General features: G+C 40.4%; 1 protein-coding gene across 2 annotated transcripts in view; it reads left to right on the top strand.

The window, feature by feature from the left end:
* The first annotated feature begins 369 nt into the window (after positions 1–369).
* The window catches only part of TMEM255A (transmembrane protein 255A), a 46,176-nt gene continuing 18,679 nt past the window's right edge, over positions 370–27,866 (top strand). For both annotated transcript variants that reach the window (XM_063432097.1, XM_063432098.1), the window contains exons 1-2: positions 370–647; positions 20,764–20,906. In XM_063432097.1, coding sequence (XP_063288167.1) covers positions 593–647; positions 20,764–20,906 — 198 coding nt within the window. In that variant the 5' untranslated portion in view covers positions 370–592. The remainder of the gene's footprint in view (positions 648–20,763; positions 20,907–27,866) is intronic.

A 27,866-nucleotide genomic window follows, 5' to 3' on the forward strand; every position in this document is an offset into this window, starting at 1 on the left:
TCTCATTACTTATTGCAGGGTCCAGGTAAGCTAAAGTTAAATTGCCAAATCCCACATTTACTCTTCTGTCACCAATCCTCAGACACACACATACAATCCTACACACACAACATGCACAGACTGTGCATTCTCACTATGCAACACACAGAATGCACAGTCTCTGCATTCTCACTATGGAACACACAGAATGCACAGGCTCTGCATTCTCACTATGGAACACACAGAATGCACAGGCTCTGCATTCTCACTATGGAACACATTGAATGCACAGGCTCTGCATTCTCACTATGCAACACACAGAATGCACAGGCTCTGCATTCTAACTATGGAACACACGGGACTCCAGCTCAGAGCTGCCAGACATGGGACAGGCTCTGCGCATGCGCCTCCTGTGGTAGAGCACAAGCCTGCCGTCATCATGGCCAGCGCTAATGTAGGACTATGCCTGGGGAGGAGGCTGTGGCAGTGAAGCAGGATTCCCTCTCCCCAGCCCGTATGGATGCTATGAGCTCCAGGAATCCCCACTGCATTTCTGCATCTGTAAGAACCTGCATTTTTTGCTGCAAAGCATCAGGACATTGACCCCTGCAGCATGCTGACTCAGCAGCAGTCCCAGCGCACTGAGATCCAAGCTGCAGATTCAACGGGTGAGTGAGTGCAGCTTGGCATAGCTGACGTCATAGCAGGAATGCCCCCTGTGTCACTGCAGAGGTTAAAGGAGCAAGCACCACGTCATGTGTTGCCATTTGTAGCACTAACAGTGGTGTGACGTCATCAGCACCTTCTAGTATAGGTATAGTAAATATTGTGCAATGTAGAAGGCTGTGCAAAGGAAGGAGGTGATGTGATGCTTGCAGACCTACCCTATCCTCACTCAATAATTCTAGTGCAATTATGGGCTAACTCTGCAGGCTTTTTAGTTTTTGTCTTAATTGCCCTCTTGTTGTCAACGGTGTGATTTAGCATCGTGTCAGTGTATTTTCTAATCTGATGGACTTTCATTCAGTGGATCATGCTAAAAAAAAAAACAACAGGCACTCACTAAGCAGCTGTGTATTCTTATAAATGTTGAAAAATAATCATGATTTAATAGTCATAAGCTTAGTAATACAGTATCCTCTGATAACTAGTGGAATTTAAGAAATGTGTAGAAATATTAATATGAAATGTTATTAATTGACCAGCACATGGTGAGTGGCAGTTCCGGATTTTGGAAGGTGGACACAATTGCTGTGAGTGACACTCAATACAATGCCAAGTCTTCAGTAACCTGAGCTCTTCAAACATCCTTGAGATGAGACATATCTAATGTTTAACAGGAGCCTATTGGTCCCCATGCAGGGTAACTCAACTGGTAAACAAGTCTCCCAGCACATTCTCTCTGCATTGCATACACTTTTATTTATACAATCTATATTTTTAAAGGTATTGCTTTGGTGATTGTATATTATTTTAGTTTTCTGAAGAATCCCTGATTGTTTCAAGTTGCAAAGCTGTTACTGTTGATGTTATATTTTTAACCCCTTTTAGATTGGAAGCTTATTGCGAAGCTACTGTCTGAAAATATATATTTGTATTTATTTAAAGATTGCAGTTTGCCAAATTGAAATGATGTGTTTTTGGGGGTTATAATATTCTTGTGATGATATGCTTCAGCTTCTGATAATTAACATTTTCAGTTTTCAATATTATTTTCATTTATTTTTTTCAATTTTATTTTTTATTTTATTTTTTACAGAAATGCGATATATATTGCTCTGATTTGAAGATCAACAATTTTACATAGAGAAGGGCAGCTGTGTAACCCTTACTGATTATTATTATTATTGCCATTTATATAGCGCCAACAGATTCTGTAGCGCTTTACAATATTATGAGAGGGGATTTAACTATAAATAGGACAATTACAAATAAACTTATGGGAACAATAGGTTGAAGAGGACCCTGCTCAATTGAGCTTACATTATATACTGATTGTATAGTAGGATACAGGTGTACAGAATGTGTTGTATACATTTCTTCATAGTAATATAGACTGGATAAGACCCGGGTTTATCAAGTTAAGGCTTTCATATATCTCTGTGCTGTTTATTCCCCCAAAACTCTGCAAAACCCAATTTGAAGTGATTTTTAATTGTGCAACAAAATAGGAAAAATTCCTTCTTTACTCCAAAATGGCAATCACACAGTTATCCCACGTATTAATGTGTATATTATTGAATATTCTGGTTTTCTTAAAAAAAATTCATTCTCATAACGGAACATGGTCAGGAGACAAACTGTTCAGATGACATTTATAATTATTATTTATCTTCCTGAACTGCATGCCCTGTTTCTTCTTCATAAATAAGAGATGATATAATTCGTTCATAAATTAATTACATGATGTACAGGAAGAAATTGTGTGTGCTGTAGATATGTTTTCCCATTTATCTATATCCCAATGCAGAAATGGCCTTGGGTGTGTCTGACTGATGTGATTAAAGGCTTCCCAGACAGAAGCGGCACTGATTACACTTTAAGTAACCATGATTTCTGTTTTCTTCTCAATATAATTTCTGTAAAAGCTTTGCCAATTCCCTAGGCCAGTGTTGCTCAACTTCAGTCCATGAGGGTTTCAGACACAAAATATTTGCTTAATGATGCACAACAGTGATAATTAGTTCATTATTGGCAGTTAGAAAAAGCCTTTCACTGTGGTTGGTTATTGACTACCTGCGGGCTAGGTTGGAAAGTCCGGGTTTAGATATCATTGTAACAGATCCCTATACTCTGGCTGAGTATATCCGTTAATAGTCTCCCGAATCCCAAGTGCTGCAGTGATGATCGCTCTCCTGTTTCCAACAGAGTAGTGATTAGAGCCCTCCAATCCCCCAAACATGAGCCTAGACTTCATGAAGGGGTAAAACAAATATGTTTAATGGGAGCCACACACAGCCTTTTCTGTAACTCCCCATGCAAGGGGTTTCCTTAAACATATTCCAGGGGCATTACCTGCTGGACCTGAGAGGAGACTAGTTACAAGCAAACTTTCTACACACGCCTCCCCTGTGCTGGAGAGATAATTACCTGAGCACACAAACATATAATTAAATTATCTCTCAGGTACAAAAACATACAATCAAACAAAAACCCCAAAACACATGAAAACCCCACAAAAGTCACATCCCCTGATAGCCTCAAACTGGGTGACCAACATCCAAAAATCACCCAGATTTGTTCAGGGGTTCGGGATGCCCAAAACAGTTCCAGGAAATCAGGGCTAACGGTCGGTCTCTTTCGGGAGTATTTGTGTAGCCTGTTCCCCTTGTTCGTGGGAACGTTTACAACAAACAGTGCCTTTCTAAGTGGGGTAGAACCGAACGCATGCAATGATGGAAGTCCAGCGGTGTTCGGGAGTTTCTGTGTCCAATTTTAGTTCCATGAGATTTATGCCCAAACACCGCTGCCTGCGTTCGCGGGAACAAGATGGCAGCCACCTTGTGGTCGGTCATACGAAATGCGGCCCCCCAGACGAACACTTAGAACACTGCGGTGGAAATGGCTACAAAGTATCAACTGGGCTTAACAAGCTCTTGGGTGGACTCTGGTTCGTGCGGATCTTCAGTTCCTGAACAATATAAACCAAATTGCACAAACCAAGACATTTTTCAGTGTATTTTTCATGGCCCATAATCCTGAGGCAGGAGGCTAGCTAGCAGGTTCCTCCAGGATCCCATGACAAGGTTCGGTTCGTCACAATCATAAACTATATATTTTGTAATTTTGACGGTAACATAACTGTCTGCAGTTTGTATAGCAGATTATTTTAAAATAATTTGTATTTACTTTGAAAATTTGCTACTTACACCATTTACAGTTTGCATATATAATTATAACTTGCCATGAATGAAGAATCCTATTATAATAAACATTGTCTAAATGGCAATGCTGAGAGTAGAATCCATTCAGGGCTGGACTTACAGCACAGGTGCCTATAGGCACAGACCTTGACAAAGACATTAGTTTAGGTCGAAACTTAGTTTTTTTGCATTTTGGTCTAACAAACCTGCTTTATATTTCAATCCTGTGAGTGCCTGAAGCCTTCTCTTGGAAAAATCATGTACTAAGGATTTGCTGGTCCTACATCAGTAAGCACCCTGTAGTGTCTAGGATTTGAGCATGGTCCTTTCTCTATCGGTCTTTCATCTATATGTAGTAATATAGGCACAGTGAGTGTGCTTCTTCTTCACCCTTACCTCCAAAACAGAATTTAGAAAAAAAAAAAACCACTGCTGTGCAAATATATGACCTGGACCATGCAGGCATATATAGAGCTTGTCCTTGTGCACACTGTTCATATATTTATGCACTTATCTACTGGATGTTGCTGAGATCTTTAAAACTGTGATATAATAAATTAAATGTTTGAGTAGTGCGTTTTAGCACGTTTCAATTTGGATATGTTATGTGTAATTTCATGTTTGTATTTATTTGTCTCTGAGAATAAAATAACACAAAATGTATACGTGATACAAAAGATGGATATTTTGCAAGCTTCTAGGACAGTAGGGTCCACTCATCAGGTTTGTTTGTTGGGTAACGTGCAGGTATATTTAGGCATAGTTTACAGGAAAAATAAAAAATACAAATACATAAATAACATTCGGATGAAACTGTTTGTTTGCGATGGAAAATTATCAAAGTGTCTGAAATGATTTCACATGGCTGTATGAATGTTCCTTATGGTCAGTGTTGCTATCTGCAGATCTTTTGTGTATTGTCTCTGTGTGAAAGGAAGTGTGTACCTCCTTCTTGACTGATGGGCTTCAAGGGGTTCTGTGTGTTGGTGACCATGTTTTTTTTCCACACTTTTGCTATATGTTCTTTCCACTGTAACATTTTATCTTTACATGCACCCATACATACAGTATATATATATTTTTTAATATTTGTGTTTTATTGGATATTAACACGCATGTTTATATCCATGACATTATATGAAAACGGCATAAGAAATGCAATCAAAAATTAGGAAGGAGCACATTGCTTGACTATGTATACAGTGGTAGAATACAACATATAAAACATCAGCACTTTTAGGGCGATATTTACTTTTGCTGTTGCTGCTTAGCGTCCAAAGGGTAAGTGATCTATTTCACTCTGCTAGGTGGGAGCCTCTGGGCAGCTAAGGTGGGTAGGGTTTATAACTAGGCCTGTGTGATACATATAGAGGTGAAACTAAACCAGGGGCTATGCAGGACAGTTGAACTAAGCTGGGTGTGGTATTGTCTGGTTGGCGTTGGCAGTTAGGGTTATGGCTTGAGTTGTAGCCTGCAGACTTCAAACCTAGTTTTTGTAGCCTGGGGCTGTGCTGTCCCTTCTACAGGGCTGTCTGGTGGTGTTGGGTTCTCTGGTGTTTGTGCTGCAGATGTCCACCCATCCCCCTTTTAATTAGCATGTAATTAGCATGAAAGCTCATTGAGCAGGGCCCTCAACCCCTCTGTTCCTGTGTGTCCAACTTGTCTGCTTACAACTACATGTCTGTTCGTCCACCCATTGTAAAGCGCTGCGGAATCTGATGGTGCTATATAAATATCATAATAATAATAATAATAATTAATTAATTTTAGCTCCCAGCCAATGCCCACTCTAGGTCTACCCTCTAAATAATATAATTAGGCCCCCAACAATGGGTGGGAGCGGGAATGGGAGTATGGGTGTATAGATCATTCCCCTGCAGTGTTACTGCTTATTTCTCTGCCATTTAGGAGTTAAATCACTTTTCTTTCTGTCCATACAGCCCTAGTCACACCTCCCTTGGCTGTGACTCACACAGCCTGCATGAAAACAAAATGGTTTTATTTTCAATCAGATGTTGACTTACTTAAATATTTGTATCTCCAGCTCTATAAATTGAACTGTAATTACATACAGGGCCGCCATCAGGGGGTGACAACCATAACAGTTGTCACGGGCCCGGCGGCCCTGGGGGGCCCGGCCGCCCGGGCCCCACGTGTGGGGCCCATCGGGTGGCCCACACACTTAGGGCCACCCGATGAGCCCCCTCCTTCAGGGGCCCGGTCAGCGCTGTGGCCGTTGTATAGTGCTACCGGGCCCCTTTAAAAAAAAAAAAAGCAGTCGCAAGTGCTGCTGGGAGGAAGTCCTCCCAGCTCACTCCGCGCGGGAGGAGCGCGCGCGTCCGCCCAGCCGTGAAGAGGGAGAGCCAGGCAGTGAAGAGGGAGCAGCGCCGACTTCCATCATCCCCAGCCACCCTCCTGCAAAGAAAAGGTAAGAGACAGGAGGGTGGCTGGAAAATGAGCTGTGTGTGTGCATGTATGTATGTATTTATGTCTGTGTCTGTCTGTCTGTATGTGTGTGTCTGTATGTATGCATGTATGTATGTCTATGTATGTATGTATGTCTGTCTGTATGTCTGCGTGCATGTATGTCTGTATGCATGCATGTATGTCTGTATGTCTGTCTGTCTGTGTATGTCTGTTTGTATGCATGCATGTATGTCTATGTATGTATGTATGTCTGTCTGTATGTCTGTCTGCATGCATGTATGTCTATGTATGTGTGTATGTCTGTATGCATGCACGTCTGTGTGTATGTATGTATGTATGTCTGTGTGTATGTCTGTGTGTATGTATGTATGTCTGTGTGTATGTCTGTGTGTATGTATGTATGTCTGGATGCATGTCTGTGTGTATGTCTGTGTGTATGTCTATGTCTGTCTGACTGCATGCATGTATGTCTACGTGTGTATGTCTGTATGCATGTATGTCTGTATATATGTATGTCTGTATGTCATTATATATGTATGTCTGTATGTCATTATATATGTATGTCTGTATGTCAGTATGAATGTATGTCTGCATATCATTATGAACGTAGGTCTGTGTGTATGGATGTCTGTATGCATGTATGTCTGTCAGTATGTTTGTATATATGCATGTATGTCAGTCTGTATGTATGTATGTGTGTATGCCATTATGAATGTATGTCTGTGTATGTCTGTATGCCATTATGAATGTATGTGTGTATGGATGTCAGTGTCTGTATGTATGAGTGTGTGTGTGTGTGTGTATGTATGTATGTATGTATGTATGTATGTGTCTTTATGTCCTCTTGCATGTGTGTCTGTATGTATGTTAGTATGTGTATGCCTGTGTCTTGCATGTGTGTCCGTATGTATGTTAGTATGTGTATGTCTGTCACTATGTATGCCTGTGTGTGTCAGTATGTATGCCTGTATGCATGTATGTCTGTTTCAGTATGTGTGTCAGTATGTATGCCTGTATGCGTGTATGTCTGTTTCAGTATGTGTGTCTGTTAGTATGTATCTGTGTCCTTTTATATCAGTGTGCGTTTGTGTCTGTGTGTGGACCCAGTGGGCGGTATTTGGATGCGGGCCCCAGGGGGCCCAGACCCTGAGCTGAGTTAGGGGCCCCAAAATTTCTGGTGGCGGCCCTGATTACATACAAGAGGCCCCTGCAAAGTCTAGTATGCTGTTAACAGAGCAAGAGATAAGAAATTGTAAATTAAATAGTATTTGCAATAAAGGAAGTGAAAACATTAGATGACTCTTTACAGGAAGTGTTTAGGAAGGCTGTGTAAATCACATGCAGGGATGTGTATATCAAAATAACGTAAAAAAGTAAAAAATAGGAAAACAAAAATTTTGCTTATAATAATATTTACACATTGCAACTAAATAAAAAGACTGTTAATGCATTATATGTCTAGGATCTAAATGAATCTTTGGTCATTAATGCTAACCGTATACCAACCCCCTCCCAAACACTGTACCAATTTCACCTCCGACTCTATGCTTACACTAAAGCTAACATAAACCTACGTTAACTGTACCGCTAACCTTAATCCTACATAATCCCTAACCATACCCTAATCCTTCCTCTACTGCTAACCCTAAGGAAACTTCCCTGTACTGTACTGATATCAGCAGATGGGTTTCCTAATTTAAACAAGTTAGAGCAGTATGGTGCCACCATCTACTGGCTGTTTTTAGTATTACAGGAAGATTTCCCCGTAATGCAGGCATCAAGCACTCTTTCCCAGTGGATTACACTGTAATCGGTGCTGAGCAGTAGGCAAAGCCCAGCACTGATCACAGTCTTGTATGGAGCACTCACTTTGAATTTGACAAACAATTTATCAGTCATTCTGGGGATACTAAATACTGCTGACCCCACGTTGTAGCAATAGGCATTTAAACGCCTGTTTAAATGGTTCTAGCATCACTCAAAGTGCTTGATGCATAGAGCGCATCTGCTAGTCTGAGGCCACTAAATGGCCCCAGCTGACAATGGGGAGTCCCAGGTATTGATTGATATCTGGGTCTCCCTGGAATTTATCCTTGCTCCCACCATGTTCTAGAAATAGGCATGTTAATACTTTTTAAAATGGTTGTAGCAGCCCTCACTATGAGTATTTCATACAGCATATGTGTCAGTTTGGTGCCCCAGTTATCTATTAATATCTAGGTCTCCAGGTTTGGACAGAGATTTAACCCCGCTCACACTGTACTGCAGTCAATTGGGATTTAAATATTGATTTAATGGACTGTTTGCAGCACTCACTTTGAGTGAGTCACTAAATAGGCCCCAACTGACTGAGGGGAGCCTTAGGTAACAACTGATACCTGGCTCCCCCTGGTGTGAGCAGGGATTTAACCCTGCTCACACAAAAACATTAGGACCTATCAATATATCCTAACTGTGTTATAGCCCAGTAGTTATAGTTAGGACGCAATGACACATCCCAATGTGTGAAGTGGCGAAAGAGACCCATTAAGCACAATAAGCATTTTCAATCACTTAGTCAGTAATATGGGTAAAAAAAATCCTTCTGTATAACTACATCAATGACATCATGTTCAGAGAATCCAAAGAGGGTATAAAAAAATTAAACACAATCAAATGACCAGAAAGAGTTTGAATGTTAAAGGACCACTCTAGGCACCCAGACCACTTCAGCTTAATGAAGTGGTCTGGGTGCCAGGTCCAGCTAGGGTTAACCCATTTTTTTTTTTATAAACATAGCAGTTTCAGAGAAACTGCTATGTTTATATAAGGGTTAAGCCAGCCTCTAAATCCTCTAGTGGCTGTCTCGTTGACAGCCGCTAGAGGCGCTTGCGTGATTCTCTCTGTGAAAATCACAGTGAGAGCACGCAAGCGTCCATAGGAAAGCATTGTAAATGCTTTCCTATGCGACCGGTTGAATGCGCGCGCAGCTCTTGCGCATTCAGCCGACGGGGCGGAACGGAGGAGGATCAGAGGCAGATAGCTCCCCGCCCAGCGCTGGAAAAAGGTAAGTTTTACCCCTTTTCCCCTTTCCAGAGCTGTGCGGGAGGGGGACCCTGAGGGTGGGGGCACCCTCAGGGCACTATAGTGCCAGGAAAACAAGTATGTTTTCCTGGCACTATAGTGGTCCTTTAAAGGCACACTATTATCACCAGAACAAGTACAGCTTCTTGTATTTGTTCTGGTGAGTAGAATCATTCCCTTCAAGCTTTTGCAGTAAACAAAGAAAATGCAGTGTTTACATTACAGCCTAGTGATATCTCTACTGGCCAGTCCTCAGGCTGCTAGAGGTGCTTCCATCCTCCCTCTGCATGGAAACAATGAACTTTCCTCATAGAGATGCATTGATTCAAGTACTCTCTATGAGGAGAGGCAGATTGGCCAGGGCTGTGTTTGACTTGTGCTGGCTCTGCCCCTGATCTGCCTCCTTGACAATCTCAGCCAATCCTAAGTGGAAGCATTGTGATTGGCTCAGACCACCACTTCTGATGATGTCAGCCTAACAGGCAGATCAGGGGCAGAGCCAGCAACAGCAGACTTGAATACAAGTAAGATTTAACTATATTTAGGGAGGCTAGGGTGGGGGGAGAGATGATGGTTTTAACACTATAGGGTCAGAAATACATGTGTGTGTTCCTGACCCCATAGTGTTCCTTTAACAAAAAATAAATACATAAAAAAAAAATCATGACCATGAATCAAAAATTTCATTTTTAGATCAGAGGATGGAAGTGAAATAGGCAATTACATTACTTCTGAGTCACATGACTGCAGAGAATGTACTTTTAACTAAATAAACAAATGCCCAAGATAAGTTTCTATGAATGTGTGGGTCATTCCAATATGACATAAATGGGGAGTGTCACAAGTTTTTGAAGCAACAAACAAGATGGTTCTACAAAATCAAAGGCCAAGTGTTATAGTAGCTCTGTTAAAAATGGACATAATGATCACAGACATTGCGGCTAATAAAGAAATTATGCCTGCAAGATTGAGGAGGAATATGAAGTGAAAGAAATGGCAAACCTCCTCACCAGTTTAGTAATTTTTGCACCCTTGTTACAGCTTGATGTACATGACATGTCAAGTTTGTAGTCCTCTCAATCCGATTTGCCCCAAATGAAATGCTGAATGAAGTCCAAGTGAAAAATACCTGGTTAGTAAATTGTTCTGCTTTCAATGCACTGCTGTACATTTAGTACAACAGCTAATATCTCAAGTTACAGGAAACTGGTGGATCAAGCCACCTTGTGACACAGTGATGGAAGATTCCAAAGATCCCAAATTTTAGATATACCATGCTGCTGAGACCCAAAAAGTCAGAACTACAGTCCATGGCTAGTTTATGGTCACCGATCCTTTTGGATCATAGCCCATACTTTGTTTTCATTTTTCCTTTGTTTTGTAAATCTGTGTAAAAAACAGTGCACATTCGAATACTATGAACAAACACATAAGTCAAGCAACGAAATGTCAGCTGGTTGATTTCCATGAGATAAAGACAATGACTTTGGTGGACAGATCAGTTAGCAATGGCTGACTGATGGGAAACTATGAGGATCTACCAGATTTGTTGTCACTCTCAAGCTTTGGTGTTGATCAAATTGTTAAATTGCCTACTAAAAATGCACATTCATACAGTACCCCCCAAGTATGACATTAAGTGAATGTAATCAGGTATTTAAAACAAAATTATAATAGGGTCATTCTCCTCAATTGAAAGCCTGATCAGCACAGTAGAGAGTCTGGCCATACCAGTGAATACAGTTTATAGCTGGAGAAGGACAAGTTAGTGTTTTACCAGATACCTGAAGGAGCAAAAGAAAGTGAATGGAAGGCTTATTTATACATTTTATAGAATGTATTAGAAGGGATGAATCTATTTGGCAGATAAACTAAGTTGAGTGACACCAAAGGCTGCAACTGTGCATGTAAATTCAGGGTTTACCAAAGTTCTATTCACCAGAAATGTAAAATCTTGCCAAGTGCAGTATTGGGAATAGTGTCCATTTGGATACAAAGACCCTTTCATATAGTCTGTAAGAGCATGGGTTCTATTTGGGCAGGAGAACAAATCAGGCATAGGAATAAGATAACCCAAAACGGCCTGGTTATATTAATGATGTTATAAGTGAGTATACTCATCCTGTCTTCTTTCCTTCCAACAGGTTTGTGTCAATCTAACGTACCCCAAATCCATGGCTTACAAAATATATATGCATCTACTAGTTTGGTTTTCAAAAACATCCAGTGAAAAGCATAATTGGATGTATGGAGCCATGTTGAGAAGTCAAAAAGTGAATACTAGTATATCAAAGTTTTGTTGAATCTAGAGGACAATACACAGATGAGCATTGATGGATCTGGTTGGTGCAATTAAGGGGGGGGGGAGGGAAGCACCATAGAAAAAGAGAAACATTAAAAAGTGATAGCATTAATTTAAACCAAACCAACTGTACTGTCACCTGTGTACTGGGGTATAGTGTTATTGGGGTATCTACTGTTACATTAAGGAAATATTTTAATGTAATCGTTTTACTGGCAATGCTTTTTACATAATCATAGGTAGAAAATAAAATGCTGAATATCTATCCTTGATTGGATAATTCTGAAATGCTATGGTGGCTTCCACTGATTACCCCAGGACCAAGGTCAGATGTTTAGCCCCTATAACATGGACTGACCTTGCGGTGTTTAGTGGCTTTAAGTAAGTTGTATGTGCACTTGAGACTAGACAGGCACATGACTAAGATTATTATTATTATTATTGGTATTTAAATAGTGCCAGCTTATTCTGCAGCGATTAACAATAAGAGGGGAATTTACCAAATGAGACAAAAACAAAATTTAACAGGAACAATAGGTAGTTGAGGGCCCTGCTCAAACAAGCTTACAGTTTAGAGGAAGTGGGGACAGTGAAGGCAATTAAAACATGATATTGAAGAGATCAGAAAAAAAAAAAAGTTTTAAAAATTTAAAGGATACTGCTATATGTAGCAAAGATTAAGTGAGCCAACTGGTGGTTCATTTTAGGATATCATTTATATATCCATTAGCATACAGCACATCATAGAATCAAGATAGAGTATGCACATAATGTCCTTTAGAAGGCTATAGAGAGATAAATCAGTATGTTTGTTATGACTGGTTGTTTAGTAAGTCTAATAATGACTATGTGAGTAATGGTGACATTAAGAGAAATATATGTAAAGAAGGATAATAGGTGGGTATCTCTTCTGGGTCAAGTGTTACTTGTTAGAAACCACTTCTCAGTTAGGTAACTTCCTATGAAACATACTGGGTGTTAGGTAGGCACTTCATATTTGAGCTTTACAAAGAGCCTGTATGTGTACACCAGAAACAACAATGTTAGTCACGTCTCGGAATGCATATGTCTCTGTTGTCTCTTTATGTATGTAAACTTGCAATACATGTATGTAAAGCTCTGTAATGTAACTTGTACTTTTATATTACTCTTTCTGTGATATGAATTAAATGTCAATTATTATTCATTTGCTGTGTGTCTCATTCACTATATGCCACATAACCAAATTAAATATGTGTGTCTCTTTGTTTTGATAACCATTATATCAAGATACAAGTGAATAATTTATTTTAATATATTTATTATTTATTTTCTGTACAGTTCTTTTGTGGTACTTTATAATTCTTTAATCACTTGAAATGGTATTGTATGTGATCATACATTAACTGTGATATGACAGTTTACAGAGTCACGTTCATATCTTAACCGCATCACAGGCTGCAGTAGATATAATAAAGGGCACCTTTATGTGTATAATGCAGTTATCTACCTTGAAACAAAATAAATACAGAGAAAGTAACTGACCCTGCAACAGGACACTATTTAAAATACTAAGACTGGTAGTGTGAGAGGCAAATGTAGTGTGAGAGGTAGGGATCGACCGATTATTGATTTTGCCAATATTATCGGCCAATATTCAGATTTTTTGTAAGTATCGGTATTGGCCGATAATCACCGGCAATACCGATAATGAATGAGTGTGCCTGTGTGTCCATAAGGCGACACAAGCGGCCGCCTTAGGATGCACCGGCCCGGGGTGGCGCTAGATAGGATTGAGCGGCAGGAGGTGGGCACATAGCACTCCCTCCTGCCAGGCACTCTGTGTAGCGTGGCCCAGCGGAGCAGTGCGCACCGCGGTACAGAAACTTATTTTTCCTGTACCCGGCCGGACTGAAAGGAAGTGCTCACTGAGAGAGCACTTCCTGCGAGTCAGGCCGGGTACAGGAGACAGAATTTCCTGTACCGAGGTGCGCACTTCTCCACTCGGCCATGCTAACAGGAGACACACTGTGGAGCGGGGCCCAAGAAGGGGAGAGAGAGAAGGGCACTAAGGGATGGGGGGGGGGCAATATGGGACGGGGGGGTGTTAAGGATCACTATGGGACTGGGGGGGTAGAACACTTTAGGACAGGGGTGGGGGTGGTAAGGAACACTATGGGGGGTGGTACGGAACACTATGGGGGAGGGGGATGGAAAGGAACACTGTGTAAGGGGAGGAGGGGAGAACACATTGGGACAGGAAAAGGGGGGTGTAGAACACTATTTTCTGAGGCAAACAGCATGCAGAGTTACAGCTTCAGGCTTGAATACAGTAAGATTTTGCTATATTTATGAATTTAGGAGCCCAGGGGGGCTAGATGGGGGTTTTAACACTATATGGTCAGGAATACATGTTTGCGTTCTTGACCCTATAGTGATCTTTTAAGGGAGGACACTAAGGTACAGAGGAGGGAAGGGAAAAGGAACACTGGGGTAGGGGGGACCACTAAAAGAGAAGGGAGAGGAACAGGGGAATGTGGGGGGGGGGGGAGAGTGGGCACTAAGAGACAGGTAAGGGGGCCACTAAGAGACAGGTAAGGGGAGGAAGGGAGTTCCTACTGCACATATTTACACACAAACACACTGCATCCACTACACAAACAAACACATTGCATCCACTACACAAATACACACACACACTGCATTACTAATCAAATACTCTCACTGCATCCACTACACACACACATAAATATTCTTGAAAAATCTGACTGGCATGTATATAAAGATAAAAACTAAATAAAAATATAGTAAATGTACATAATATCGTTAAGATATCAGCTATCAGCCTGAAAGTTCATAGATTATTGGTATCGGCTCTAAAAAATCAATATTGGTTGATCCCTTGTGAGAGGCAAAAAAAAAAAAAAAAAACAACAACAACTTTATTATGCTTTAAATAAAAAGAGGACAAACACAAAATAACTTGTCAGTCAGCCTGTCCACCATTTTAAGGGGCGCACCCTCCCCTTTGTTTAGCTTGCACTTTTGCCTGCACAACTCTGTTCCAGGAGGTGAGCAGGGAAAATTGGCATGTATGTAAAAGTTCATGGATAATTTTGTATGAGTACATGTGGCTAATTAATTGTGTGTGCATGGATAATTCTGAAAGCGTGTGTGGCTAATTAGGTGTTTGCAAGTGGCTAGTAATGTTTGTTTTCCTAATCGTGGCCTCAGTTTAAATCGTTTGAATCAGAAATTATTCCATATTGTAAGAAAAAAAACTTATCAGTAGAAGTCACGATTAAAGTCTATGGGAAATTTTGTAAATAAATTATCTGACAATTTTATTTTCTAACAGACGGGAATAATTTCTAATTCAAACTATTTAAATGGAGACCAATGTTTGTAGGATAACAGTTCCCCATAAATTGTAAGGGTGGACCTGCTGATTGGTGTATTTAGCTGCAGACAGACCCACAAAACAGCGCATGTGATAGATAGTTTGAATGTATCTTTCTATATTTTACATTTTTTTTATTTTATTTTTTATTTTAAATCTTTTTGCATTATTTTGGTAATGCATTACTTATGTAATCCTTTAAATTTGGGTTTAATTTTACCTCATAATTTTCCTTTAACAATAGATTTTCATTTTACCTCATAATTTCCCTTTAAGTTGCCAGCTTTGATTCAGGGAAGAGTTATCAGATCTAATCAGGGAAAGAATATAGATAATGTATTCCGTAAGATTTAATAATGGATTTTAGTACAGTAATTCTCATTTAAAGGACACAGCATGTCTTACTTAAAGGAACACTATAGTTTTAGGAATACAAACCTGTATTCCTGACACTAGGTGTCCGGCCACCTTGAAAAAGGTAGTTTACGCACCTTTTTTCTGGCTTGCACCAGTCTCCTAGAGGCTGGCCCCGCCTACGCTTTGCCTCCTTGGCTGAAATAATCAATTATGAGGATTTCAGCCAATCCAATGCTTTCCCATAGGATCAGCATCTCCTCATAGAAATGCAGACCATTAAGACGTTAAACATCAGTGCTACACATGGGCCATCTGAGTGACTGCCACTAGAGGTTGAGACATTAAAATGCCTGCAGGGCCAGGCTTTAGTCAACAGAACAACTACATTAACCCTTTAAGTCCGGAGGGCGTACATTTACGTCCTTTTTAAAGCGGCTCTAAACGCCGCAGGACGTAAATGTACGCCCTCCGGTTTTTTTTCACTTACCCGATCCCACGCCGGCGATCGCGGTTGGGGGGACTCCCAGGGAGCCCCCCGCGGCACCTCCGTCCTCTTCAGCCCCCCCGGGCCATGTAAGAGTGAGGTCCTTGCGAGGACCTCACAATCACATGGCCGGGATAGCTGGCTGCAGCAATGCCAGCAGGGGGACTAACTGTAATGACAGTTAGTCCCCCTGCTGGCTGAAATCAAATAAAAAGAAATTAAAATAAGTGTAAAAATAAATAAATATATACTTAGATCATATATATATATATTATATATATATATGATCTAAGTATATATATACACATATACACACACACACATACACTGTCTAGGTGTATTTTAATATTAATATATATAGAATTATATATATATATTAATATCAAATTACACGTAGACTGATACTGATTAAATATATATATAATTATTGTTATATATATATATTTATATATAATATAAAAAAATTAATATGTAAATACGTAAAAAAATAAAATAAAAAAAATAATTAAAAATAAAATATAAAAAAATATATAGATGTGTTTTATTTCGTTCTAACTGTATTGTGATATTAATATATATATATTTATATCAAAATACACGTAGAACGAAATAATATATATATCTATATACATAAATATATACGTATATACGTATGCCATTATGGATGTAAATTTATTTCCTGGGCTACTATACAGTCTCAAAGGCAACGTAACCAATCTGGCGAATTTCAATTTCAAATGTAACACGCTATATTTGACCCTGTAACTTCCCAAAACACCATAAAACCTGTACATAGGGGGTACTGTTTTACACGTGAGACTTTGCTGAACACAAATATGTATATTTTATTGCAGTAAAAGCAAACAGTATTATGACATTGACAGTTAAAATGTCATGTAGAACTAAAAAAATTAAAAAAAATCTTATTTTCTCCCATTTTTTTCATATTAAATTATGTTTCATAGCTAAATATTTGATATTAAATGAAAACCCTTTTTCCCCTGAATAAAATGATATAATAAGGGGGGGTGCATTTAAAATGAAAGAGGTGAATTAGGGTTGGACAGACATATAGCGCAAATGCCAGGTTTTGTTTACATTTAGTTTCGTTCACAACTTGTACATTTGGCTGCGGTCTTAAGGGGTTAAGCTGTAGTTGTTATGGTGACTATAGTGTCCCTTTAACTTGACTGCTCACTTCTTTTTGAAACAAACAAAAAGTTATAAATCCACACACGCAAAAAATGATGTCACACGTAATGCAGATGTTGCAGTGTTTTCTCTCCTGCACTGTTGCAGAGCACAGAGTGTGCATGTTAACTTATTGCATATCTGAAGCTTTGCCCGAACCTCCAGGCACCTGTTGCAACTTAATACGTGTTCCAGGCATCAGTGTCAGGAAGATTTCCAAAGCAGCTGAAAATGTCAAAATGATATGTTTGTGTACTTATTCAACACACGATCGCCCCTCCTTGCTTTTCAGCACACATACGTACACATAATGACTTCTGTAGTTTGTTTAACCTTATTTCAAATAACTGAAAGTCAATATTTAAATTCTAAAATGCTGCTATTTAACGTATACAATGATAGATACAGTCATATTTTCATGTTACGGCCATGTTGTCTTTTGCTTCAATTCACAAAGTACTTTGAGCTTCAATTTCAACTTCTTACCTTCACTTGCAAAACTATCTACAGATGTGTTCTCTTATATCACTGCCATTTTAACAAGTACTCAGGACCTCTGATTTTTTCACAAACACTCTTTTTTTCATCAAAGGTTATTTCGGAAAATATTTGCTTACAGATAATGTTAAGTAATGCTTTTGGTAAAACCAAATGTATGTTATAATTGCTTTTCTATTTTTGTGTATTCCTCATTCTCGGGTCCTCTACCAGAGGCCTGGGAGTCTGAGGGTTCTGCTGAGTATATTAGCTGGTTCTAGAATTGGACAACAATCTCAAATGTCCCACCTCCTGACTTAAGGGAGTTACTTACAGCCCTGAGTGGTCCTATGACAACTGGGACTATTACTGCCTTCACTTTCCACATTCATTCTAGCTCCTCTTTCAGTCCTTGGTATTTGCCCATCTTCTTATGTCCCTTATTCTTGACGTTATGGTTACTGTCATAACTGTGAAGTTGATCCTCAGGGCTCATAAGCTTGTTCAATGATGCATGTTCTTTTGCGTAGTCTATTTGTGACAATAGTACTTTTCTCTTGACTATGTTGACTTGCTGTTTTAGTGTTAGTGTCGTTGATGGTCTCATATATATATATATAGCTCACATTCACTGTGTATTACACAATCTCCATCTACTCTGCAGTGCTCTAGGTACCTTTTCATAAAATATATTTCTTCCTCTTTCCATATCAACATTTCGACCTTCCTGTCAGCGGCGGCTGGTGAAGTTTAAAGATGGTGGGGCATGCCCTCCTGACTAGTTGGACTACCCGTTTATCCTCACGATATGCCATTCCCTGTTCAAAACCATCTGTATCTCCAGTCATCAATAAAGGAAGGGAATGGAAACTGCAAATATAATCATGACAGAAATATGTTTTTTAACGCCCTCATGTATAGGCCACCCCACTTGCCCCTATTGACCTCTGTTGCTTCCTTTCCCATGCCATTTCTTTTCCCACCATCATTCAATACCATGTAGTCTTTTTTCCTTTCCCATACACTCTCTCTTCCTACTTCTCCTTTTTTAATGCCAGCTTCTCTTACCTCATCTTCTGTGCAGTTCTTTTCCCTCATTCCATGCCTCTCCACCTCCCTTTTGGGGGCCTGCTCTTCCCTTTCAGCCGGTGAATGAATGGCAATATTGGTATCCGGGTTCTACAGAGCTGCAAAAGCCGGATGCGGCTCAAACTCCTTTCTTGGAGGCTTGGCACTCGGCAGGTACCAGATAAATGGCAAACCTTTGCAAAGAGGTCTGCCTCCTTACCAGTGGGCCGTAGTGGTTGTGATGCGTGGATTGACCATTTAATAGACCTTGTTATCTTCTTACCTACTATCATCTTTTAATGTTAAAAAGTTTGGTTAAGGGCATTAACCCATTTTTAGAATTCAGGACAACCCCTGGGACAGAACAGAATCCACACAGTAAAAAATTGCAGGAGTACAACAGAGTCCAGATAAAAAATAAGGCAGGTTACCAGGATAATTCACTGGATAGATGCTATGTAAATCATCTCTGTCAAGGCCCATGCCCCATGTGAGTGACTGCTGAAGGGATCTTACACCTTGTAACTTGCATGCAGTACTTGGAAGCATGGCCATCTTGGTAGGGACTGGGGCCCAGGGATACAACAGAGCCCAGCCTTTTAGTAGGTATCTCGCCAGCAATTGGCTGGAGAAGCTGGTGCATGTCTGGAGCCAGGAAGGTATCAAAATCTATTGGTTATACAAAAAAACTAATCCACAGGAAATGTAAGCCTTGGGGCAAGCAAATCTAAATAACAGAAGCCAAGTTTAATTGCCAGGAAAAACCTGGAAAACTGACCTGGAAAAGTTAACTAGGCACTGGCTTATAATTAAAAGGTCAGCCAGAAACTGCTATGGTCCTCCAAAAAGGCAGAGTAAACAATGTTGAGCTCTAGTTTGCAAAGTACAATTAAATATCCCCTAGTGGTTTAGGACCTCACTCAATGAATGATCCCAGTCAATGGGCATGGCTCTGCTTAGCTCAGTGGAGCTGCCTATTTCTCCTGCAAGATGGGGGTGCATGCACCGGTGCCTAGCAGGAACATTCTAAGATGATTTGACAAATTACCCTGGGAGGAAATCAGGGCACTCAAGGCACCATGAATACTACAGTGGGAGGTCCTTGGAGTTTTACTTTCAGAAAAAAAAAACAACAGCATGGTTTTTTCAATATCTTTAGTATCATGCCACGATGAATCAAAAATATTTTAGGTAACTACATGGTTTCTACTTGTTTGGAAACCTGAAACAAATTATGTTTACATTTTATCATCGAGTTTGGAAAATAGCCCTGTTTACTATTTAATTTTAATCTGTATAGAGATTTGAATTTGTTTAAAGCTTGCAATCATCTATTAGTACAGAGGTAAACTTCATTAACCCCTTAAGGACCAAACTTCTGGAATAAAAGGGAATCATGACGTGTCACACACGTCATGTGTCCTTAAGGGGTTAAAAAAAAACAACAACTTGAATATTAATCTAACTCATGCTGACATGGTACATGCTATTTGCACATTGCATCTCTCCCAAAGTCGTTACAGGAAAAATCCAAGCAACATAACCACTACAACGTGCTGTAGTGGTTATGGTGCCAGGAGTGGTCTGGTGCCCCCTCCTAATGTACGTAGTCAAACTGTATGGTAACTACAGTGCATTTTGTGGCACAAAACCCACATTCTGCAGAAGTATTAAGATGCAAGTTACAGGCAGAAATTGCCATTAAATGGCAAATATTGTGTTTGCAGAACACACTTTATAAATGTGGGAAAGGAAGAGGATTCATTATTTTTTAATTTCTTCTTTTGTGTGTATTTAAAAAAGAAAAGAAAAGAAAGTTGACTTGATGTTTCATTTTATTTTTTTTCTAAGACATTGGATCCATTTAGTGTTGAGATGTACTAGTGCTCATATTGCTTTTATGATAATATTCAGAAGATAATCATTACTGCAGTGTTGAATGTAATCAACAAAATGGTTCCATTGTTTTCCACAGGGATTGCGCCAGAACTGGTTTAATATGTATACCTCATTGAATGAGGATGTTTCTTTTTGTAAATCTGAGCAAAATATTAAATTGACAGCTAGATGCTGCTGAACAGAGAATAGTTGGCCTGTAGGAAAACATTGATGGCCAGTGACTTGTTTTTATTTTTATCTTACTGGTTTAAATAACAATTCTACTTTATTACAGGTTCATTTAACAAAAGAAGACGAAATTCCGTTCTTGTTACCGTTACCCTTCTCATTGTATCCATATTAATTTTTGCCGTGGGTCTGGCTGCCACAACCAGAACGGAAAATGTCACAGTTGGAGGATACTACCCAGGGGTCATCGTAAGTGTAAATATAATATTATCATTTTTTTCTCACCTGCTGTATGTTGTTTTGTAAAATACCTTGCTAATGTTAGTTCCTTTACATATTTTCTGGATAAAACCCGAGAGGAATAATGTGGAACTTTTTCAGTGAATCTGCTATAGTTTAAAGTTTTTGCATTATCTAAAGGTTTTGCTCGGGCAATAATTCATTTTGTAAGTCATTATCATTACATTGTAACATAGTTACAGAGTAATATTGACTAAAAAAGACTAGAGTCGGTCCATCAAGTTAAAGGACCACTGTAGGCACCCAGACCAATTCAGCTCAATGAAGTGGTCTGGGTGCCAGTTCCCTCTAGTTTTAACCCTGCAGCTGAAAACATAACAGTTTCAGAGAAACTGCTATGTTTCACTGTGGGTTAATCCAGCCTCTATTGGCTGTCTCACTGACAGCCACTAGAGGCGCTTCCGCGATTCTCACTGTGACAATCACACTGAGAAGATGCTGGACGTCCAAAGGAATGCATTGAGTAATACTTTCCTATGGGCGGTTTGAATACACGCGCGTACCTAATGACCCTATAGTGCCAGGAAAACAAGTTTGTTTTCCTGGCACTTTATTTGTCCTTTAAGTTTTTAATATATTTCCAAAGATCTAAAAAATATGACAACACCCAATTTGAAGGGATTGTACTTGTACTTTTGGAACTGTAACGGGCCCACAGTTTTCCCTTTAAATATCACAAAAAGCATCTCTTCGCTCAAGGTCGTGTTGCAGTTAGTTTGCAACCATCTTCCTCAGTGTTGTATAAAGCAGTTGATATGGAGGCAAATCTCAGATTTGGCTATACTCTATAGGTAAATCAACAAAGTAATGTGTTGCAAACTGATTTATACTGCCAGGCTCAGCCATAGCTGCTTCAGGAGAAATTAATTGTAACTCATGTTTTCTTTAACCATTGGTTACTGTTGCTTACAATACAATACGTGAGCAATTCTTATGTACATTGTTGGTGCATACAGTAATTTTAAGAGGTACAGAGCATGGAAAGCAGAGATGGGCTGTGAGCACAGGCTAACTCTCTGTCACGACAACTAATGTGATCCAAAACGCCAAACTATGTAATATCTACATAGAACAGAAAATAGACAGAACGTAAACCGGTCCTTAGAATGGCTGGATTAATACGTTGAAAGACAGATAATGGTCAAGGAAGCCAGAAATATACAAGATTGATAAGAAAGCCTAGTCAGGGAAACCAGAGATCAGAACAGTCAGGAATAGCCAAGGTCAGAATACCGGGAATATCAATAACAAGGACAAGAAAACGCACTCTCGGGAACCAGGAACAGAAATCACGACAGGGCAATGAACTAGGGAAATTCAGGGGTTTAAATATCCCTCCTTGGGCTGTGATTGGTCAGGGCTTGGCCTCTGATCCCACAACTTGCGTGTCGACGCACAGTCGCGTGAACTTTAAAGGCGGAGCTACAAATGGCTGGGACCTCGTGGTTGGCACCATTTTGGATCCCACGTGTGAAGGGGATGGATGCCCAAGCGGGTCGGCTCCCGGCTCATTGCTGAACAGGTAATTCCTCAAACCTGTCAGCGTGGTCGCACTGATCGGGTGCGACCACGTGGAGAAGTGAGCTGGGGCCGTGACACTCTCTCCACTGATTGGATGAAATGGCAATTGATGATGTGGAAGTGTAAAATCTACATTAGCACTGCAACGTGACCTGTTGAAGGGGTGAAATTATTATTTATGCAGCCAACATAGGCCTCGATTTAATATTACTGGATAAGCTTTTCAAATGATTTAATATTTTTGGATGATCTTTTAAAATAATTTTTCCAACTATTAAAATATATAAACACATATAATATATAAATAACTATCAAATATTGAAAAAATAAAATATGTTTCATAATATTACATCTTTTTAAAATGTATCCAAAAATATTAAATCAATTTTAAAATTATCCAACAGTATTAAATCAAGGCCCTGATGTCTCTTTCTTGTTTAATTAACATTAACGTCACAATAAGCAAGATTTGCACCTTCACTTTCAAAGTGATAGTTTTATTGTGTAAATCCTATGCTACAAATCCGAGTAAAATACATTCTAACTACTCTTTGAGGAAGCATCCAAAATAAGGGCTGATGTTATATATTGAAGAAACTGTACCCTTTGCTGTCTACATATTCTAGCTATCAATTCCATGCCATTGTACTATTTGAAAGGCAATCTGTGTTAAAAGTGGCACTCTAAGAACCATAGCCACCTTAACTCATTGTTGTCCCTGGGTGCCATCTCCTAGATTGTGTAAAACTACCATTTATTGGTGACACGTTTTAAAATATTTTCAGGTCGATTTACTAGAGCCTCCTGGGAAAATAAAGTGTCCCAGAATGTGTATGTAAGCTGTTATGCCAGAAAAAGAACCTCCTATGTAAGTATGAAAACTCGCATAGAAAAGCATAGAAACTAAGATGGTGGTTCATATTAAATAAATTGACATATAATTGATACATTTACAGATGTATGCATATGTGAAGGAAACAGTAGGGAACAAGGTTATGGAACTATATTTAGGCCAGTCATTTTCATGACTTAAAGCATCTAAAAAGACTTTGTAGATTTAATCAACCCATTTAGCAGCAATAACCAAATCCAAAAAACTCTGTGTGTCTTCATCACAATGACGTCTAATTACTACAACCAAGCAATAATAGAATATCATATCCTGCAATATAGGATCCCAATGCCCAGCTTAACACAACATTGCAAGGAGCAAACAATCAAAGACAACACCTGAGTGAAAAACACACTTTTAACACCCGTACAACATTCATCATCTAACTTTCCACCATGTGTCCATTTGAAACTTTCTCCATCATGAGAAAATAGATTGTCTGAAATGCAGCGGCATCCAACACTGCTGCAAACCATGAAGTTGTAAATATACTTAAACTGAGTATTTGACCCTGATAGTGAAAATCATTTATTTTTTATAGCTGTCTTTGAGATCAAGGTGGGAACAAAAGACTTATGATATAGTCAATATATCTTAAGAGTAATTTTCTACCCCATCCCACACAATAGCATCTGTTCATATGAATAAAAGCAATAAGGTTAACCTCCCAAGTGAACATTATTAATGCCACCCAGTTTGATTATGGTATCTTATGTCCCCCTATATATTGTTCCCAGAGTTGCCACTACATACACACACTCACGCATACAGATACACACAGGTACCTCCCTTATCACGATGCCCCAGCTATCTAAGTCATCACCCATGGATCCCCTTTTCCCCAGGTATCTCCCCAGAGTTTCTCAATGCCCCCAGGTATCACATTCACCCCACAGTGTATAAGGGAGGGTTGCTCCCTTAGCATCATAGCCTCACAGTGTGTAACACCTTGCCCTCAGTACCTCTGCAAGTCATGGATCCAGTCACTGCATGTCCATCTTGTCTGTCATCAGAATGATGAACGAGAATGAGAAATGGGGAGATTGACTTACGTAGATGAGATATTCTGTTATAGTCAGCCAGCTTCCTGAACCACAGCTCAATTGTAGCCCTGGCCACCAGCAATCAAGGGCATAGAGGGTGTGTCCAGGAAGCATTCATACCTTTCTACTTTGTACAGGTGGCCTGTGGGCCACAGTACTGTACTTAGGGGACTTCAGTTTGGCCCACTTGCCAGTTCTTTGAGATCTCTGATTTATAGGCCATATGCTAAGTTATGTATTCTTTCATTACAGTGAACGTAATTTGCTAAATCATGACGTGGTTTTACTCCAGGCATATGCAACAAAGGTACACAAAAGCATACAGCACAAGTGCTACTTCACTGCTGGACATTTTACAGGACCATACATCACTAACTTTACATAAATTATATTTTATATGAAGACTATGGATATGATGGGTGTTGCATTAACAGTCCGATTGTATTACTTTACAATTAAAGAGCCTACACATGCACTTCTTACAAAATTGAACTGTTACTGAGAATCAGAAATTAAGAGGATATGGTGGCAAGTTCGTTTTTAGAGCATGTGCCTTTTTACTTCTTGTTCTTGTGTCTCTTATTTGAGATTTAATTACATAGTTGAATTAATTACATAATTGAATTAATTACCTAACACACCAACCAACCTGTTCCTCTTGAATATGTAATTATTGGATCGTAGCAGATATTCCATCAAGAATGTTGTAGCATCGCAGATATGTTAGGCCACTGTTGGTGGATGGATGAAACTTTGTCACAGTAGCTTACTCGTCTTAATGTCTGCACTTTAAAGGACCACTATAGGCACCCAGACTACTTCAGCTTAATGAAGTGGTCTAGGGTGCCAGGTCCAGCTAGGGTTAGCTAGGGTTTATCTTTAATGAAGGTATTTTAAAATAGTTAAAATATTATATTACAATTGAAGAATGAGTCACTGAGCTAATTTTATGATTGAAAATGAAGTTGCCAAGCTAATGCCAAGTATAAAATTTGTCAAAGATTAAGAGCCTCTGTCTAATTTTTTTTTTAAATTCTTTATTTTACGTTGTGCAGGTAGGTACATTGCAGATTCAGGGTGCCACAACAGCGTATACATAAGCAAACAAATACATTTTGGGTAATGGCCTGATGTGTCGCACATTTTTAATAGTATGTCTCGTCAGGCGTTAAGACTCCAGCATGTTGGAGCAAGGCTTGAATGGCATGAGGTGGATGGCTGGCTGGTGTGCCGCGGTGTCTAAGGTGTGGAGAAAAAAAAAAATCGTGGATATCTTATATGGGTGTTCCGTCTTGTGTATGGTCCATGGCCTGTAAGCGGGGTTTTAATCCCCATTAGTGGGATACTGTGTCGCCTGTGCGTTGGTCTGCGGGTCCGGGGTCCCCGCTATGAGGACAGTAGACCAGTTCTAGTTAGTGGGTATCACGTGGGATGGGATTTAGTGGGGTCTTCCCGAAAATGTGATTACATCATAGTGTCGGTGGACGATGTGTAGGGTCCCAGTGCTCTTGGTAGATTATTATACTCACGGGCTATACGGGGATGCGTGGCGGTGGGCCCTTAGTCGCAAAGGAGTAATACGCCTCCAGCGTTTCCCACAGGTGTTATTGTGGTATAGAGGCGGGGGGTTGTGAGCAGTCGTGTAGTGAACTAGCGTCATTTAGTCGAAATGCCAGGCAGACAAAAGCTCAGTAGAACTTGGGGAGCTCGTTAGGGTAACCAAACTAAACATGAACATAAGCATAAACATAGAACCAGGTAGCCGAGTGTCATGCACCCGGAAGCCAGCTGCTAATGGAGGGCTGTGCTGTAACGGTTAAACAGTTCAAGTCTTAGGAGGTTGTCTCTGTGCTTCATGTGGGGGCTACTGCTGGATTAGAGGAGTGGGCCTTGGATGTCATCGCTTGCGTAGCCTGTGACCGTATCTTCGAGTGCTGCATCGTGGGAATCCTCTTCGTTGCGGGTAACGGGAGTGAGTCGTTTGGGAGTCCCAGGGTGTTCAAGAGGTCAGCCGCTTGTTGCAAGGTTTGCACCGAGTAGGCCACTTCTCCCCGCAGTATCTGTAGTATGCGCGGCGACCTCCAACGGTAGGTGATGTCGTGAGCTCTGAGTTGGCTAGTGAAGGGCTGCAATGACTTCCTCCACTGCATGGTATCTCCTGTGAGGTCCGCATAAAATGAGAGCTGCATATTCTCAAAGACATGGGGGGAAGTGCCCCGCAGCGCGTTTTGTATCAGCGTTTTGTCCCTGAGGGAGTGGAAGCGTACCACCACATCTCTAGATGCTTGTTCCGGGGCCCCTTTAGGCTTCGGGATCCGAAATATCCCCTCAAACGAGATGCTTTTGGCCTGTCTGGGTTGCAAGAGGGACTCCACCAGCCTTCTCATAAAGTGCGGGAGTTCCGTGGTTGGTATGTCTTCAGAGAGCCCGCGCACCTTTAAGTTAGTGCGGCGCCTGGCATCTTCTGTTTGCGCAAAGCGTTGTTCCAAAGCAGTTTGTTGCTTCTTTAAGGTTTGCACCTCTGCTTCTAGTATTTCAATAGATTTTGAGTGGGTTTCTGATGCCATCTCCACGGTTGTCAGCCGTCCGGCCATGCCTGCGAGATCCGTCCGGATTGTGGCCATATCTGCCTGTAGCGTTCTTTGAAGATCGGTGAGCATTTCTTTCAGCGTATGCGCTGTCACTGGCGCTGACTGCATGCTCTGTGTGGCCCGCAGGGGCTGTAGTGACTGTAGGAGGTCTGCTGCGCCTCTGCTCTGTAGTATATCCTCAGAGGAGTCAGAGTAGTCGTCCGTGTCGGCGGCCATCTTGGATCCGACGACTCCCTGCGCCCGACGGAGGTATTCCTCGATGTTCCTACCTTCCGTGGGTTTATCTGCCCGGGATTTTTTGGTCTTACGACCCATTGTGGATGGAGGAGGTATCCCGCGAGGTTTTCCGGGAAAAATTCTGGCAAGATTCCCCCGTTTTCGGCTGCTTTGTCCCGGAGCTCAGCTAGCGTGCGTCCGCTCTGTTTGGCTGCCTGGCTCCGCCCCCCGAGCCTCTGTCTAATATCAACATCAAGTGAAGCTTCAATGTACTGTTGCTGGGCTTCTCTTCCAGTCAGTTGAAGAAAAAAGCTTTTGCTGATTGCAGGAGATTCTTTGTGCACCCAGTTGCTAGAGTATTTTACTGTGGCATTGGCTCCATCTGAAGTGATGAGTTTTGCTCATATATTGGGCCTGAGTTAATTATAGTAAAGGGTTTATTTACTTAAAGGAACACTATAGTGTCAGGAATACAAACATGTATTCCTGACACTGTAGTTCTATTAGAGCTGTTTAGGTAGCCGGTCCCCCATGTCTCCTGTTAAAAAGTTGTTTTACTCACCTTATTTTCCAGCTCCACGTGGGTCTTGTTGTGGCTGTTCCCACCCTCAATCCGCCTCCTTGTTTGAGATCATCAAACTTGATG

Source organism: Pelobates fuscus, chromosome 9 (assembly GCF_036172605.1).
Source record: "Pelobates fuscus isolate aPelFus1 chromosome 9, aPelFus1.pri, whole genome shotgun sequence".
NCBI classification, from domain to species: Eukaryota; Metazoa; Chordata; class Amphibia; order Anura; family Pelobatidae; genus Pelobates; species Pelobates fuscus.